The sequence below is a fragment of the Amborella trichopoda genome, chromosome 2 (genome assembly GCF_054954075.1).
Source record: "Amborella trichopoda isolate Santa Cruz 75 chromosome 2, AtrichopodaSantaCruz75HAP2 v2.0, whole genome shotgun sequence".
In the NCBI taxonomy this organism is placed as follows: Eukaryota; Viridiplantae; Streptophyta; class Magnoliopsida; order Amborellales; family Amborellaceae; genus Amborella; species Amborella trichopoda.
The window spans coordinates 50,911,716-50,927,395 of record NC_142337.1 but is presented as its reverse complement, the minus strand read 5'-3'; the positions used below and the strand labels follow the sequence as shown (position 1 = coordinate 50,927,395).

The window sequence follows — 15,680 nt, the reverse complement described above, 5'->3', positions numbered from 1 at the left end:
TCATCTGGCACATGAATTCTGTCATTATGATTCTTGAAATGATTGAAAATTACATGCATATCTAACAACTATACCCTTTAATGCTTTGGGAGGTTGTAAAGTGTAAAATTATAAATAAATCAGCTTGATACGCTTCTGGAGATTGCAAAGTGTGAAACTGTAAATAAATATGATTTTACTAAGAAAAAGTAGCTCCTTAATATTGTTGTTAGTTATCCCGATGTGCCTCATCAGTCATCATAATATTCTTTTATTCTATTTTATGGGATTATTGTTACATAAATTGTACATCAAAGGATTATAACATATTATTTATTAAGGGATTGTCTGCAAAAAGACTATGTATCTTTTGTATGAGGAGGTCACAATCAATCGTGTCCTTTAAATTTTAAAATGGGTGGTTGTAAGATTGTCATTGAATAGACACAAAGTTCCACAAAAAAATTCTTGGACTTCATAACTCACCCCAAACTATCCAATGTGCTATCTAATGAGTGGGAATAGTTGTAAATCCTTGTACAAAAGATAAATGGTATCTTTGTAGACAATCCCATTTATTAATTACATAAAAGTCAATAAATAATTATTTTTTATTGCCCGTTTTTTGTGCCCATTTTTAATTGTATTGTGTTGGATTATTGGACTTTCGAAAAAGGTAATATAAATTTTTAAAACTTTATGTATTAATTAAATAATTGTATGGAATGCGCTCCTGATCTAAGGTGCTTCTAGTATGTGACTATCCCTCGCTGCTGCTTCCACAGTGGCTCTCGCTTTCAACAACTATGGAACATGAGTTCGAGCACACCCATAAACATCTATATGTTGTGCTATTTAGGTGCACATATTACATATGCATGTATCATAGTTCAATTTAAAGAATGCAATATAGTTTTGTTAATTTTTCTTAATTTTTGATTTTCCATGTTTTCTTAATTTTCATTTTATGATTTAGTTCTTTTAATGTTTGGAGGAATTTTTGGTGCGTTTTTATTCTTTTTAGTATTTTCTTACCCTTTTGTAATATATGTGTGGGTGTGTGAACAACAACTAAATGATATTTTCTTCCATAGAAAACCTTTGGAGCAAAAGATGTTATCATTTTATGCTAAGCAAATGATGACCACCGTTTGCTCATTGTCTTTTTGAGTCCTTAATGGAATATTTGGAACTGACATTTTCATTTTCTCTGTGCTATCATCAGTGAACAAAAAGTCGGTTGCCTAGCCTAGCTGCCTAGGCGGCCCAGTAACCGAATAGGTAGGCAGGGTCTCGTTAGAGTTGGTACACGAGCTCTTGCTTAGGCCACCTTGGCTGCCAGATGAAACACCCTTGGCTAAGGGTGAAAAAAGGCACTAGACTTAGGGCAGCAAGTTTGATATTTTCCTCGAAAAAGGGGGGAGAAGGTTTGTGTTGAGGCTATAAGGCCATTTAAAGGCCTTATGAGAGCATATAAAACTATAACTTTAGTGATGTAATAACTTTAGTGGGGGTAGGGTCCGGTGGGACCAAAGGATTACGGTTTGGAGGCAGCAAAAGAGGCATTTTTGATGCCGTGACTCACCTAAGGTGCTGTCTAGAACCCTTAGCCATGGGCATATGGCACAATCGATAAGGGATTGCAGGGTCATACTTGAAACCATGGACTAGGATCATGTTCTCTTCATTTGTTGGTTGACTTTGATGGACCAATCATGAACCCCTACGATGTGATGGGCTGTGGGTCATGGTTTCTGTTGGGTCAGTTTGAGGAGATGATAGTAATCCATAGTTTCTAGTATAAATAGAGTTCCTCAATATATTTGTATAGTTCTCGACTCAATGGATCGAATTCCCATCAAATTGTATTTATATATATGTTATTTGAATTATGGAACATTAGAGTGAAATTGAGGGAAAGTGGTTCTAGTACCTTTTCTTTAATCATGATGGTTGATCTAGGGAATGGTTGATTAAAATGGTTGATTAAGAAAAAGAAAAAAGTTATCATCTTCAAGGGCCAAGAGGCCCCCCCCCTGTTTTAACAGGCCACCCAAGTATCTTGGTGTCCAACTAGACGGCCGCCTAGGTGGCCAAATCTGCCATCTTGAATATCGGCTATCATCATATGGCTATCATTAACTTGTCGGTTTTCTTTGTGGATGCTTATGTTCAATTGAAATTGTGGTTTTAGATTAATTGAAAGCATTAGCTGTGAAGTGTTTTTGCTTGATCAAATGCTCGATAATACCAGATGTGCAAGGTTTTGTATTAACTTATTAAATAATTTATGTTTATGCCAGCATTTTGCTGGCTGCACTGGCTATGGTCATGATGAAGCTGGGGGTCGGGAAGCATTGGACAAAGTTTTTGCAGAGATTGTAGGAGCAGAATCAGCTATAGTTCGTTCACAGGTCGTTGACTAACATCATTTTCGGTTTTTGGTGGTTTGAATGCTTGTGTTGAGAAGTTTCCTATTTTATTCCAACAGTTCTTCTCTGGTACACATGCTATAACTTGTGCTCTGTTTGCATCTCTCAGACCTGGGGATGAAGTAAGTCTCAAGTTATTTTGTTGGGTTTTAGTTTGTGTCTGAATTTCTTTTGTAGCTACTATTTAGGGTTGGATTTCCTTCAATTATTACAATAAAAATTTATTTTTTAAAAAAGGTTTGCTTTTAGATTTAATATGATTATCAGCTTTTAGCTGTTGCTGGTGCTCCTTATGATACCTTAGAGGAAGTGATTGGAAAAAGAGACTCTCACGGGCTTGGTTCTCTTGATGAGTTTGGAGTGACCTACCGAGAAATCCCAGTAAGTGACTCATGCCCATAATTTTTGAAGTTTAATTGTTTCGGTGCAATGTTCTCATTCGTTGGGTGGTTCAGCTAGCAGATGATGGAGGTCTCAATTGGGATGCACTTGCTGTCGCACTTAAGCCGAAGACGAAATGTGCGTTAATACAAAGATCGTGTGGCTACTCATGGCGTCAGAGTTTGAGTGTACAAGAAATCCAGAGAGCAATTCAGTTGATCAAGGCAAAACCCCAAACATAAATTCCAGAAGGATAAGGTTTATTTGTGATGGCACATTATAGGCACAAACACATACAGTTTCTACTTTCTTTTTATCCAAAAAATGCACATGTTTATCAAAAAACATTTTCACTCCTACAAGCTTCATGCTTTTACATCAACAAAGTTTGTCACATTTTATCTTTTGAACCCAATAAACTCATTTTTTTGATCCCTCAAAGTTTTTAACCCTCTCTTATTTCCTTCTTTTTTTTTGAGTGTTTGTTTTGGGTTTGGCACATTAGTTATGAATTTTATTTAGCAGAGTTTAGATATCAGAAACATTTACTGATTATTGATTATATGCCTTGAGTTTTTCCCAGCTTTTCTTTCCAATTGTTTTGTTTTCCCCCTTTTTTTGAAAAGAATTAGTCATTCCTCTGTATGCATCTTCTGCAAATACCATTGGGTATGAAATTTAGTTCGTATTCCTTCAACCTTCTTCTCTTTTGATTTTATGCTTTTTCTTTCTCCTACCTTCCTCTTTGTTTGTCTTTTCTTATTTTCTTATTTTTGTTTTCCTTTTGTTGCTCTTCTTTCTCATGAATTGTTTCTTATTTGTTTTCATTGGTTTTTGCGGTTCTTGTGGGGCTTTGTTTTATTTGTATGCCATGTTCTTCATTAATTTAATTTTATTTTTTATATGGTTTCCTCTATTGTAGTTTTGCTGTCTTTATTTATGGGAAAAAGTTTATATAAGGTTGCAACATTAAAATGTAGAATTAAAGATGCACCTCAAAAATCCATCATGAAAGGTTGTTTGGATGTTGGAAAACCCTCTAATTGATCTTCTTGATATCGAGATGTATGAATTTGAAAAGAAAAAAAGATTTCGAGTGCGCGAAATAGTGTCTTGCAACACATTATCTTGACCGTCCGTTTTCAAGATTTTCATGTGTTTATAGATCTACTTGATTTGTTCCACTTTTAGAGTTTCAAATTTTATAATTAGAGATGAAAATAGTTTCTGAAGTCATCCTTAGAATTTTTGATATCAAAATTACATTTATGATAAAATTTAGAGGTGCATCTTAATTGGATTGTTTAAGGTTGCACCCTTATGCAAACCACACCCTTATTTATTATTAATTTATTATTATTTTTTGTTTTATTAAAGTTGACTTATTATGCGCTCATTTTTTTCATTTTCTTCTTTAATTGGGTTTCATAGTCCATGCAATTTTCATGCATCAAACGCTTTAGCATCTCAGAAGTATGTCTGTGATTGTGTGGGTATGGCCTGTATCTACCTCTCTCAATATTTACTTGAAAATAGATTCAACAACCTTCTTACTACTCTTAATTGTTATTTCTAAACAGAGCCAAAATTCGGAATGCATGGTCATGGTGGATAATTGCTATGGTGAATTTGTGGAAACTACGGAGCCACCTGAAGTGGTAGGTGCTTATCTACTTGATTAACATGCACATGCCTGCGTGCTTCTCTGTACACAGTGAGACCTGAATACATTCCTATTTGATAGGGTGCAGATTTAATCGCAGGGAGCTTGATAAAAAATCCTGGGGGCACAATATCACCATCTGGGGGGTACGTTGCAGGAAAAAAGAGGTGGGTTAAAGCTGCAGCTGCTCGCCTTTCTGCACCTGGCCTAGGGTTAGAATGTGGATCAACCCCTGGTGATGTGATGAGAGCACTTTTCCATGGGCTTTATCTTTCACCTCAAATGGTGGGAGAAGCCATAAAGGTAATATTTTCGAGGAAAATTTATCAAATTAACCATAAGAGATGAACAATTTAACCTTTACCCAAATCTTTTAATTTAATTTCAAACTAACCATGAAAAAGCACATGGTCTTGAGTTGGCATAGTTGCTAATGGACAGAATGTTGAATACTTAATCTACTATGGGTATTTTGATAAATTTCCCTATTTTCAAATTTCATGGTACAATTTATGGTTTCACCTCTATTGCAAGTTTCCGCATTGAGATAATCACCAAGTTTATCTTTCTTTAATAGGGAAGTCTTCTCATTGCAGAAGTAATGGCATCCAGGGGATATAAAGTGCAACCGCTTCCTCGAGCTCCTCGCTTTGATACTGTACAGGTCCTTTCTGACTTCAATTGGCATCTATTGTGAGCTGAGATGGTTTTTTGATATGTGCTTGGATTGCTTCATTTTGTTTGCTGAGTTGGACATGCCTTGTTTGCCTTAGCCATCATCTTAATATTATTGCTCGCTAAGATAATATTTTGTTTTTGTAATTATGAAAGTGTATTACTGAATACATGAAAAAAACCCACTAGTTCATTATCTTGTGGATTTCTGATAATTCAATCTGGTGGATGCATGGGCAATCTAGAAATCCAAAATCTTGAATTCATGGTGCTAAAATTTTGGAAATTAACAAACGAAAGCAGCAATGCGCGTGTGCTAAAGTTTGTGAAAGCAGCTACTTACCTCAGAATATGTAATTATATGCAATGAAGCACAAATCTCAAAATAAATTAGCAACAAGGTAATAGATGTACAATACTGACCTGTAAAATACCTAGGCTTAATGCAGCTCCTGTTGTGTAATAAATTATTCAAAACCACTGCAAATTGATTACATGAATAGATGCATAATTTTAGGTAAATATACAAATACATTAATAATCTCAATAGACTTGGGACTGCAAGCTATGTACAACAATGGCTCAAGAATCCCCAAGAGAACCTCAATACCTGAATACACAGAAGCATTATCAACCCTTGCACTCCCAATCCCAAATTATCAATTCATCTCCTGGCCCTTCAAAATTTGAAATAGAGGTGATGGTACAAACTCTTCATGGTTTCCCCAAAAGGAATCTGAGTTCCTAGAAAAGTGAGGTGACTCTAGAGAAAACTAAAACTAATGTAAGTAATTAGGAAAATAAGGCCGTAAATAGATGTCAATACTCTACTCATTTGATTTCTTTCCTACTTCAAACTTGTCACAACTTGTTACCTAGGTTTATTTTGGTATTTTCTTAGAAATGATGACTTTTTGGCTGTGGGTTTACTTTGGATTCTCTACAGAAAGAAAGAATGTAAATGCTTACTACATTTTTGACTAGGAATGGTGAGGAAAATGCCATAAGAACATTCATACATCAGTAAGGATTGTGGCTTGAACAAATCTTGGCACACTATGCACGACCAACTTATTGGGTTGGAATATGTATGTGAAGTGTACCGATCCGGTATTCTCCCCCCTTATAATAGAGCATAAACAAATGATATGTGCCCACAAATCATGGAAAATTGCTATATATTGTGATCCGGTATTCTCCCCCCTTATAATAAAGCATAAACAAATGATATGTGCCCACAAATCATGGAAAATTGCTATATATTGTGAGGTGTATATGAAAGGTGTGTCTGTGTAGAATTTCATAGTATAAATTAAAAATTTTCTTTGTTTTCTTTATGAAGAGTTGGAATTTCTACTTATAGTTGACATAATACAATACAGAAATAAACGTACTACAGTCAAGGTTCTTTAAATCTTACTGCCAAATACAAAAAAACTTCATTTAAAAAGGAACTTACAACTTAGGAAACATGTAGTAATCGGGAATAACAAAAATATATAAAACTGGAAAGGCTTACTGAAATATTGCTTAGGGTTACCCCCTTAGGACTTGGCATACCCCTATCGCCTAAGAGATGGCGCACTTGATCCCTAGATCCTGTTGAATCCACCAATTTGAATTGGGAAACACCTTGGGAATATCCTTATTTGAAATCCATGGGGTTGGGAGCATGGGTCACAATTAGGGTTTCTTAGACCCTTTTCAATTCCTGGGGTATGCCACTGAGTGGCACCCCTAGCCTAGTCTAGGTCTAGGCTTTCTCCCTTCTCTCTCCGTTTCTTTAAGTGGTGCGTGCCACCCCAATGTTCTCATAGGGTTAGTGTGCCAGCGAGAGAGAGAGAGAGAGAGAGAGAGAGAGAGAGAGAGAGCTGAAGTGTCTAGAGCATGAGGGGGTTCCCCTCCTTATATAAGCCTCAAGGGCCCTAGGGTGTTCTAATCAGATCAGGATTCAACATTATCTAAAGTATATTTAGGTAATCTATGAGGTGAGAGAAAATTTGAGACATCCATCCCTAAAATCGACCATCATGATTTAGGGAGAATTTTAGGAACTTTGTCTCCTCAATCTTTTGACCCATATCCACTTCTTGAAGAGATATACTTCTGTTGTAATCTGAATTCTGATCAAAGTAGGAGCCATAGTCCAAATTCGAATCTCAATCTATGTAGGACTCTTCATACAATTAGGACTCTTTAAATAAATTATATTTTATTACGAGTTTGAATCAAATTAGGAGTGCTAGTTCAAGTAGGAATCCTAATCCAATAAGGGCTCCTAATACAATTAGGACTCTTTAAACAAATTATATCTTATTACAAGTTCTGATTATATTAGGAGTCCTAGTCCAAATAGAAATCTTAATCCAAATAGGACTCCTGATACTATTAGGACTCCTCTCAAATAATAAAATATTATTTTAAGTTTAATTAGGGGCGTCCCACTTTGTGTGTGGGATGTGTGGCCCTTGTGGGCCCCACTTCCCACACTTTGTGGCCTATGCATGTGTGGGGCTAGGCCTTTGGGCCTCCCACGTGGAGCCTACATATCAGGCCCCTACTAAATTGTAAAGTATCATTTTTGCCCTTTCTAAGATTTTCATAGGAGAATAATTTTTTAAAAAATTTCTTAAAAGAATCACATATTCATAATTAAAGCTGAAAACAATACTGATGAGGTTCGTAGAAAATTTAAAATACACAGACATACCTCTAGAAATTGATTGGTACCAATAGGCCAAAAATAAGTGACTGTCAAGGTACTCCACCCTTATCAGGATCCATGATTCAGATCTGTCTTCTCAACCAATCCAACGGGACCCATGACCCATAATCAGGTGCAGGGACTCATGATTGGCCCGTAAAATTTATCCAATAAACAGTAGATCCGTAGTCCCAGTATGTGGATTACAGGTTCCTCCTAAGAGTAAGTCTGATGCACATATCACTATAGTTCAAGGGGGACTCTATATGCACATGTACACATATCCCTCATATAGGGTTACTTCCAAAAAAATGCATCTACCATAGGTACATAACATGTGGAAGTTCTATTGATGATTTTGACCCTTGCTCTCACAAGCCTATATCCATATATAGGAGACCATGAAGCTTTCTTGGCCAAACGTCCATGGGCATCTCTTTAACCTCAACAAGAGTTGCCCCTCTTAGTAATATAACTAGTGCTTATGTGCTACAGGTAAGACTAGAGGATAGAATTAAAACACATGGACTACTCTAAGGACTACCACATGGAAAGAGGACTTGTTAGGAGGGGACTCAAATAGCCATGTAGGGAAAAATAGTAGAGGATTTGAAACGGTACACAGAGGATATAGATTTGGGGAAAGAAATGAGATGGATGATGCTACTCTTGATTTCACTATGGCTTATGACCTAGCAATATCGAACACCTACTTTGCAAGCGAGATGAGAAGTTTATATAACTTACTTATGTGGATCATATAAAAGCCAAATGGACTTCTTTCTTGCTAAGAAGTCATATCAACCATTAAGTAAAGACCGTAAGGTTATCTTAGGATAGAGTTTGACCATGCGACGTGGGCTCATGGTTATAGATGTTTGCATAAAATTAATAAATGTCTAAGAACTAGGTGGTGGAATTTAGAAAGAGAGAAACTAGGTGGTGGAATTTAATGATATGTGGAATGAGACGGTTGATTGAATAAAGAAAGTGGAAAAATAAGTTTTAGGAGAATCTAGAGGGAAAAAAACATTTAGATAAAGAGACTTGGTGGGGAAGTGATGAGGTTCAAAAGGCTATTAGTGAAAAATGATCATGTTACAAAGCTTAACATTGGAATAGAAATGATCAAAAAATTTAGAAGAATATAAAAATGCCAAATTGCACACTAAGAAAGTAGTGAGGCTCAGCTTAAGGCATATGATAATTTATACTATAAATTGGGGATAAAAGAAGGTGTGAAAGATGTCTTCAAATAGAAAAAATGAGAAAGAGGAAGTGTAGGGATCTCGATTATGTTAAATGGATTAAGAGCAAGGATTAGAGGGTCTTGACAAAGGATGACGAGGTCAATACAAGGTGGATAATTTATTCTAAAAAATTATTAAATGAGGACCACTATGGAAACACTATGTTAGGAGGAATCTTTGGCATAAATGAGGCCGCAGGTCATAGTAACATCCATAGGATTAGGATATTTGAAGTGAAAGAAGCTTTGAGAAAGACGAAGAGCTTGAGGACCATATAGCAATGTTCAAGAAAATGGAAACGGGCATCCAGTCAGTTGGGGTGCCCAACTGCCTTTGCGGCAGTCGAGGCGGCTGCCCATTGATCCAGAAAAGAGAAAAAAGTGGGGAGAGGTTAATGGTTTTAGGAATTTATGATTTTGCATTACATGTGTATCATAAATGTAATCAAATAAAGCCTAACATAGCCAAATATACATTATAAATTTATAATTTTGTATTATAAATTTTAAATATAGCCATACATAAAGTAATATTTTCAAACATAGCCATAAATAATCAAACATAGGCATAAATATAACCAAACATTGCTATAAATATATTATAATAAAAAAAAAAAGTAAACTAAAAATAAAACCACTCATGAAGTTTCTTCATAAATGTAAAGCCAAACTTCAAAAATAAATGCATGAAAATGAAAAAATAAAAAAAATAACAGCACACAATACCCATAATAAAACGAAACCCTAAACATAAACAATTGAATTTACTAACCTTTCAAAAAATCAATAGAAGTAGGCTTGAATCGGCTGCTTTTTATTTTCGAAAGCTCCATTTTGCAACTACATTAATCCTTAAATAGTTTCTAGTGGAATGCCTTTCGATTTCTTTCGAAATCGAAAACTACAAATTTGGTTGCGGTGATTAAAAAGTTTCACTTTTGAACAAAAAATTATTATTTTTAAGGTAAAATAGGGTTGTTTAGGGTTTTGGGGGTAAATACAATTTTCCCCCTTTCAATGGGGGAAAAGGACATTTTTGCCCTTTTGCTGAGGCCCATTTTCGGGCCTCACCAAAAGGGTCTTGTGCAGACGCCCAAGCGCTTGGTGACTAGTCGAACGACCAGGGCCACCATCCTGCATCTTGCCGAATAGTTCTAGTGCGCGATGGTGACTCCTTCTAGCTGCGCAGGCAGCTGGGTGGTAGATTTTTTGAACATAGGCAGATGGTATTCTAGTGGAGGTTTGGTAGTGCACGAGAGAGATTAGCATATTCTTGTTGACTAAAATATTTAACAATATTTTGAGAATAAGAAAATGCCAGACAAATGTAGAAAAAGTATTGTGGTATCTTTTACAAGAAGAAAGGAGATATACATAATTGTATGAACTATCAAGAGATCAAACTTATAAGCCGCACTACGAAGTTGTGGGAGATAGTGATTGAGCTAGACTATGACATGAAATGAGTGTATCAAAAAATCAGTTTGGTTTTATGCCAAGGAGATCAATAATTGAGGCTATTTTCATACTTAGGCAATTGAGTGAGAGAACTTTAGGGAGAAGAGAAAAGACCTCCACATGATCTTTATTAATTTAGGGAAAGCATACGATAGGATGAGACATAATTTGATGGTGTTAGAAAAGAAGGGAGTCTCTAGATGATATAATGGCATGGTCGGAGATATGTACAAGGGAGCGCTAACTAGTGTGAAGATAAGTCGTAGAGAGAAAGGAGTTTCTAGTGACAGTAGGCCTATATCAGGATTCAACGTTGAGCCCATATCTCTTTGTTTTTATTATGGATGAGTTCACTAGAGTCATCTACAACATGAGGTACCATGGTGTTTGTTGTTTGTGGATCACAGTTTTGATTGATGAAACTAGAGACATCAACACAAAGTTAGAACTTTGGAGGGATGCTCTATAATTTAAACATTTTAAAATTAGCTTGATTAAGAAAAAGTATATGGAGCAGTGGTGTTAGAACCGGACCTGAACAGCCGGTTCAACCAGTGAACCAGTGCCTATTCTGATCCGATTCAATAAATGATAGGTACTTGAATCAACAAAGAACTGGTGAACCGGTCAGTTCAATAGTTAGACTGGCCAGTCTACTGGTTCAGTCTACAAAGTTATTTTCAAGTTTCTAGTTTCTACTTTCTAATGTCTTCTAACAAGGGATTCAGAGTCTTCGAACAACTGATAATATTGGAATTAATGAATAAATTAAATATTTGCTATCACATAAATCACCTCCATATTTTTTTCATGCATTAACCTGTTTTTTGAGATTTTTTAACCTATTTTTTGAGATTTTTTAGAATTTTTTATATTTATTGAGCACATCGGGGTGATGCGCCCACATTTCCGCATTGGCCCCCTAATCGCATCCCACATTTTAAAATATTGTTTGATACTTCTCTCTCTCTCTCTCTCTCTCTCTCTCTCTCTCTCTTTCTCTCGCGCTCAAGCTCTCAATTTCTCATGGTTCAAGCTTCAACCCTCAAGCAAAACAGTAGTCCTTCGGTGAGATCCCAGCGATATTTTGTCCACCTGCAAGAGTGAGAACTGTTATTTATCTATTGGGTGGTTTGCATAAGGTTGCAACTTTAAACAAAGGTGCAGCTCCGAACTTTATCATGAAACGCAATTTGGGTGTCGAAAATTCTCAGGATGATATGAGAATCTATTTTTATCTCTAATCATAAAATTTTTAATTCTAAAAATGATTCAAATCAAGCAGATCTATAAATGTATGAAAATCTTGAAAATGGACGACCTAGATAATGTGTTGCAAGATGTATTATTGTTAGGACTTGAAATCTCTTTTTTTCTCCATATCTATACATCTCGATGTCGAGATGGTTAATTAGATATTTTTCTAACATCAAAACAACCGTTTTGAAAGATTTTAACATTTACTACTTTAGGGTTCAATAAATGCAAAAATATTCAATGTAATGGAAATTTAAGAATTAGGGTTTACAATTTTGTACTCTATTTTTCATTTTTGGTTGTTTTGAAGGGATTTACAATATGTAAACAACCATCAAAATATTGCACGAAAATATAAAAAAATGAATATTTAGATTTTAGAATTGTTTAACTTTCTGAATATTTATTTAATTTTGCTTGTTTGGTTTTGGAAACCATCACTAGTTTCTTTCACATTATTACTGGGTTTGTCTTTTCATCTCCTTGTTATTTCTGTGGGTGATCGGATTTGAGTATTGTTAGTTTTTTCCATGGAGGATTTTAGATTTTCTATTGAAAAATCTTGAACAGTTATCTTTGAACCATATGGTGGAAATAAATGAGGTTTTGAGAGAAAATGTATTGTCTCCTTTGATATTTCATAAGATATTCTCTTTGCTGGCATTGATTAAGCTCGAGGCCAATACCTTTCATGTTGTTTCGGCTGGGCCTATTTATCATATTTTTCTTTATCTTTCTTTCCGTAGTTTTTTCATATTTTCTCCTTTTTTCTCATTTTTCCCTAACTTTATTTTTTGTTTTTCTTAGATTGGTGCGACCGGTGAATCCGTCCGGTTCGGCGGGTCTAACTTAGCCAGTGCCTTCATTGGTTTGGTCTTGACAACATTGATATGGAGTGCAAATTTAGTAATAATAGCAATAGAAATGGGGAATTAGTTAAGATTGATGGCTAAGGAGTACCTTGCATCGATAATTTATGACAATAGAAAGATTTAGGAAGATGTTGCGTATAGACTTAGAGCTGGGTGTATGAAATGGAGATGTGCTTTTGGAGTTTTATGTGATCGTCACATTCCAATGAAACTGAAGGAAAAGTTTTATTAGGACAGCTGTAAGACCAGCCATGCTTTATAGCATAGAATGTTAGGCAGTTAAGAAACAACATATCCATAGAATGAGTGTAGCTGAGATAATAATGTTGTGATGGATGAGTGGCAAGAGAAGAAATGATATAATTTGGAATGAATGCATTTGATGGAACTTATGGGTGTATCTAGATAAACGATAAGATGGGGGAAAGTAGACTTCGGTGATCTAGCCATGTGTAGTGTCGACCTAGAACACTACCAATTAGGAGGGGCGATTGCTTCAAGTGGAAGGCTCTAATAGGGCAAATGGCATTTGATCAATGATCAGTGCCCTTTAGTTGTTTCTTTGCAATCTATGTATGTCCATTCATTACATGGTTGTTGATTGAATTTTTTCCCTTTGTTTACTTCTCTAGTGCACTCTAGATTGAACAAGATGTTCAAATTCTAAGTCATCTGGCTTCGCCAATTGTTTGTATCACAGTCGGAGCTCTATTGTGTGCATTGTCATCCCCAAATCTTGGCGCTTTTTGGTCTGTCTGGCTCTCCCAATCTCTGTCATTGTAAGCTCCATTGCTTGCCTCATTTAGCTCCAGAAGTAACCTCTCAATGGCAATGGGTCGAAGCTTCTGATCTTTCCCAACAATTGTTTTAAAAAAGTGTTCACACTACCCATTCATTGTATCTCCAAACTTTATGGATTTCCTTGCTTTGCTATTAGAAGGATGGTCAAAGTTCCTATGGAAATGTCTTTTCATGATCTGATCAACTGAAATTCTTTTGATTTTTTTTTGTCTTATTGACATCCTAGCTGCCTGATCTTGTAAGCCTGTTATTGTCCAATAATGTCTTCTATCAAGAACTGGAGGCAGAGTTATTGCATTTCCTATGTAGTTAAAGCTGATTTTCCATTTCCGATATCATTTGCTTCTTATAATAGCTATATCCTATCAGCGGCTGTTAAATCTTATAGCAGTAGCTAGTTTTGATAAAGAAAAGTATGGTGTGATTACCTCTTGGTAAGTTATATTTATGTTTTGTTATAAACAATGCATCAAGTGTGCCCTCAATCCTTGAGGGATGAGTTCCACTGTACATTTCCATAAATCTTAGTGCAAATCTTGGATATTCCTAATTCTTAACTGCACTTGAGCTGCAAATATATATATTTTTTTGGAGGAAAAGGTTAACTCACTTGAGCTGCAAATATGCCCATAAGGATTAAAAAAATTTGATCATTAAGAGGCTACATTGGGTACAGGTGTTTAAAGTATCACGCAAAGTGGAAACCTCTTGGTTGTAATTGAAAGGAAGTATGATCCTTATACTCTCTAGAAGAAAAAGGAACCATGAAACATAGTTGGTTTTTGTTGTTTGATGGCTATTTCTTTGAAATTTCATAGTATGAAGGCATTTTGATAGATAGCACATCATATTTCTGTCTATTTGTCTATATCGGCAATGTCTGCATGCATTTATGCATCTCGTGGTGTTTGTGCTAGCATGGGTGCAATTGGCACATGTGGCTATAGAGACACTTTGCTTTTTATTTTTAATTTTTAATTTTTTATTTAGGGATAGTTAGGATTTTTCAGTAGTGAAGGAGCATTATTTGATCATAGAGATAGTTGTCAAAGTGACAGGCAAGGTACGAATCAAATATGTACGTAAGAAGTAAATATTGATGAGTTCTAATTTGTTAGCCAAGCACTAAAACAAAAAAGAAATCTATAAAGAATTTGAAATGTTGGTAGACAGTCAAATAGACATAAGAAAACACTTATTAGGATAATAATATAATCCAGATATATGGAAATCCAATGTCTTTGTCCATATTTCCAAAATCGTGAATATTCAGAGTTCTGTTTTGTCAAGTTTACCCATAATTTCCTTAACTTTTTATTTTTATTTTCCTTAATTTCATATTTTTGGATTTTTTCCTTTTTTTTTTCTTGGACTTAGACGAGTTTGTGTGAGTCAATTTAGGATTGATCGAGTCAGGTCAGGTCACCCTAGGCAATGTCATTTTCGAGAGTGTGTCCATGATTTGCTTTAATGATTATCTTGCCTGTGGTGTGTTTAGCCACAGTCGAGAAAATCCCTTGTCTCTCCTCCCACCCCAAATAAGCAAGATGATAATGTTGTCAATTTTCAGCTCTGCAATATGATTTTTGTTCTTGTTTTACTTCTATTCCCAGTGGGTTCAATTTGGCCATATTATGGCTGGAGAAAGACTAAGTTTGTGAATTCATGGAATTAAAATCCACCTTGCTACTGCTTGGATTGACATTTTGAGATTTTTGCATGGTTCTTTATTTATTCTTTTGACTTAGTTGGGCCCCTTTTTTCCTCAACTTGGGCTCTGAATGTTCATGTTGTGGTAAACATTAATGATAATAATATTGTCCCATGCTCTACCAAACATATACATGCATTGGTACTAGAAAGTTGCCAAAGAGCTTCTCAGGCGAGCCAAAACCTAATCTTGTTAACTCTTTTTTTTTTGGTTTATTTGTGTCTCAAAACAACAATTTTTTTTCTTGTTTCTTTGCCCGTCCACTTGGCTGGTCCTGATGGACCTTCCCTTGTTTCACCATAGTGAACTTCTCTTCTTTATTTGGGTAATTCAGTGGGGATGATGTGCCCCTATCCATTTTTTTGAAATCGTTAGTGGTTTTTTGAATGTGTTAATTTTTAAGATTTTCAAGTGTTCATAGATCTGCTCGATCTACACTATTTTTGAAGCTTTAAATTTTATAATTAGAAATGAAAATAAAATTTCAAGTTATTATTG

The 15,680-nt window shown here is 35.4% G+C and overlaps 1 protein-coding gene across 11 annotated transcripts in view; it reads left to right on the top strand.

Annotated features, from left to right (window-relative positions):
• Positions 1 to 15,680, top strand: part of LOC18425743 (uncharacterized) — a 33,362-nt gene that overhangs the window by 13,067 nt on the left and 4,615 nt on the right. For 2 of the 11 annotated variants that reach the window (XR_016049503.1, XR_016049504.1), the window contains exons 3-9: positions 2,283 to 2,393; positions 2,471 to 2,533; positions 2,679 to 2,792; positions 2,867 to 3,016; positions 4,373 to 4,450; positions 4,556 to 4,758; positions 5,033 to 5,119. Coding sequence is in view for 1 of the 11 variants with exons in the window: in XM_088858479.1 (XP_088714605.1) it covers positions 2,283 to 2,393; positions 2,471 to 2,533; positions 2,679 to 2,792; positions 2,867 to 3,016; positions 4,373 to 4,450; positions 4,537 to 4,758; positions 5,033 to 5,119 (825 nt within the window). In the remaining 10 variants the exon portion in view is untranslated. Of the gene's footprint in view, positions 1 to 2,282; positions 2,394 to 2,470; positions 2,534 to 2,678; positions 2,793 to 2,866; positions 3,051 to 4,372; positions 4,451 to 4,536; positions 4,759 to 5,032; positions 5,120 to 15,680 lie in introns of all 11 variants that reach the window. The other 9 variants (XR_016049501.1, XR_016049502.1, XR_016049500.1 and 6 more) reach the window with 7 other exon arrangements.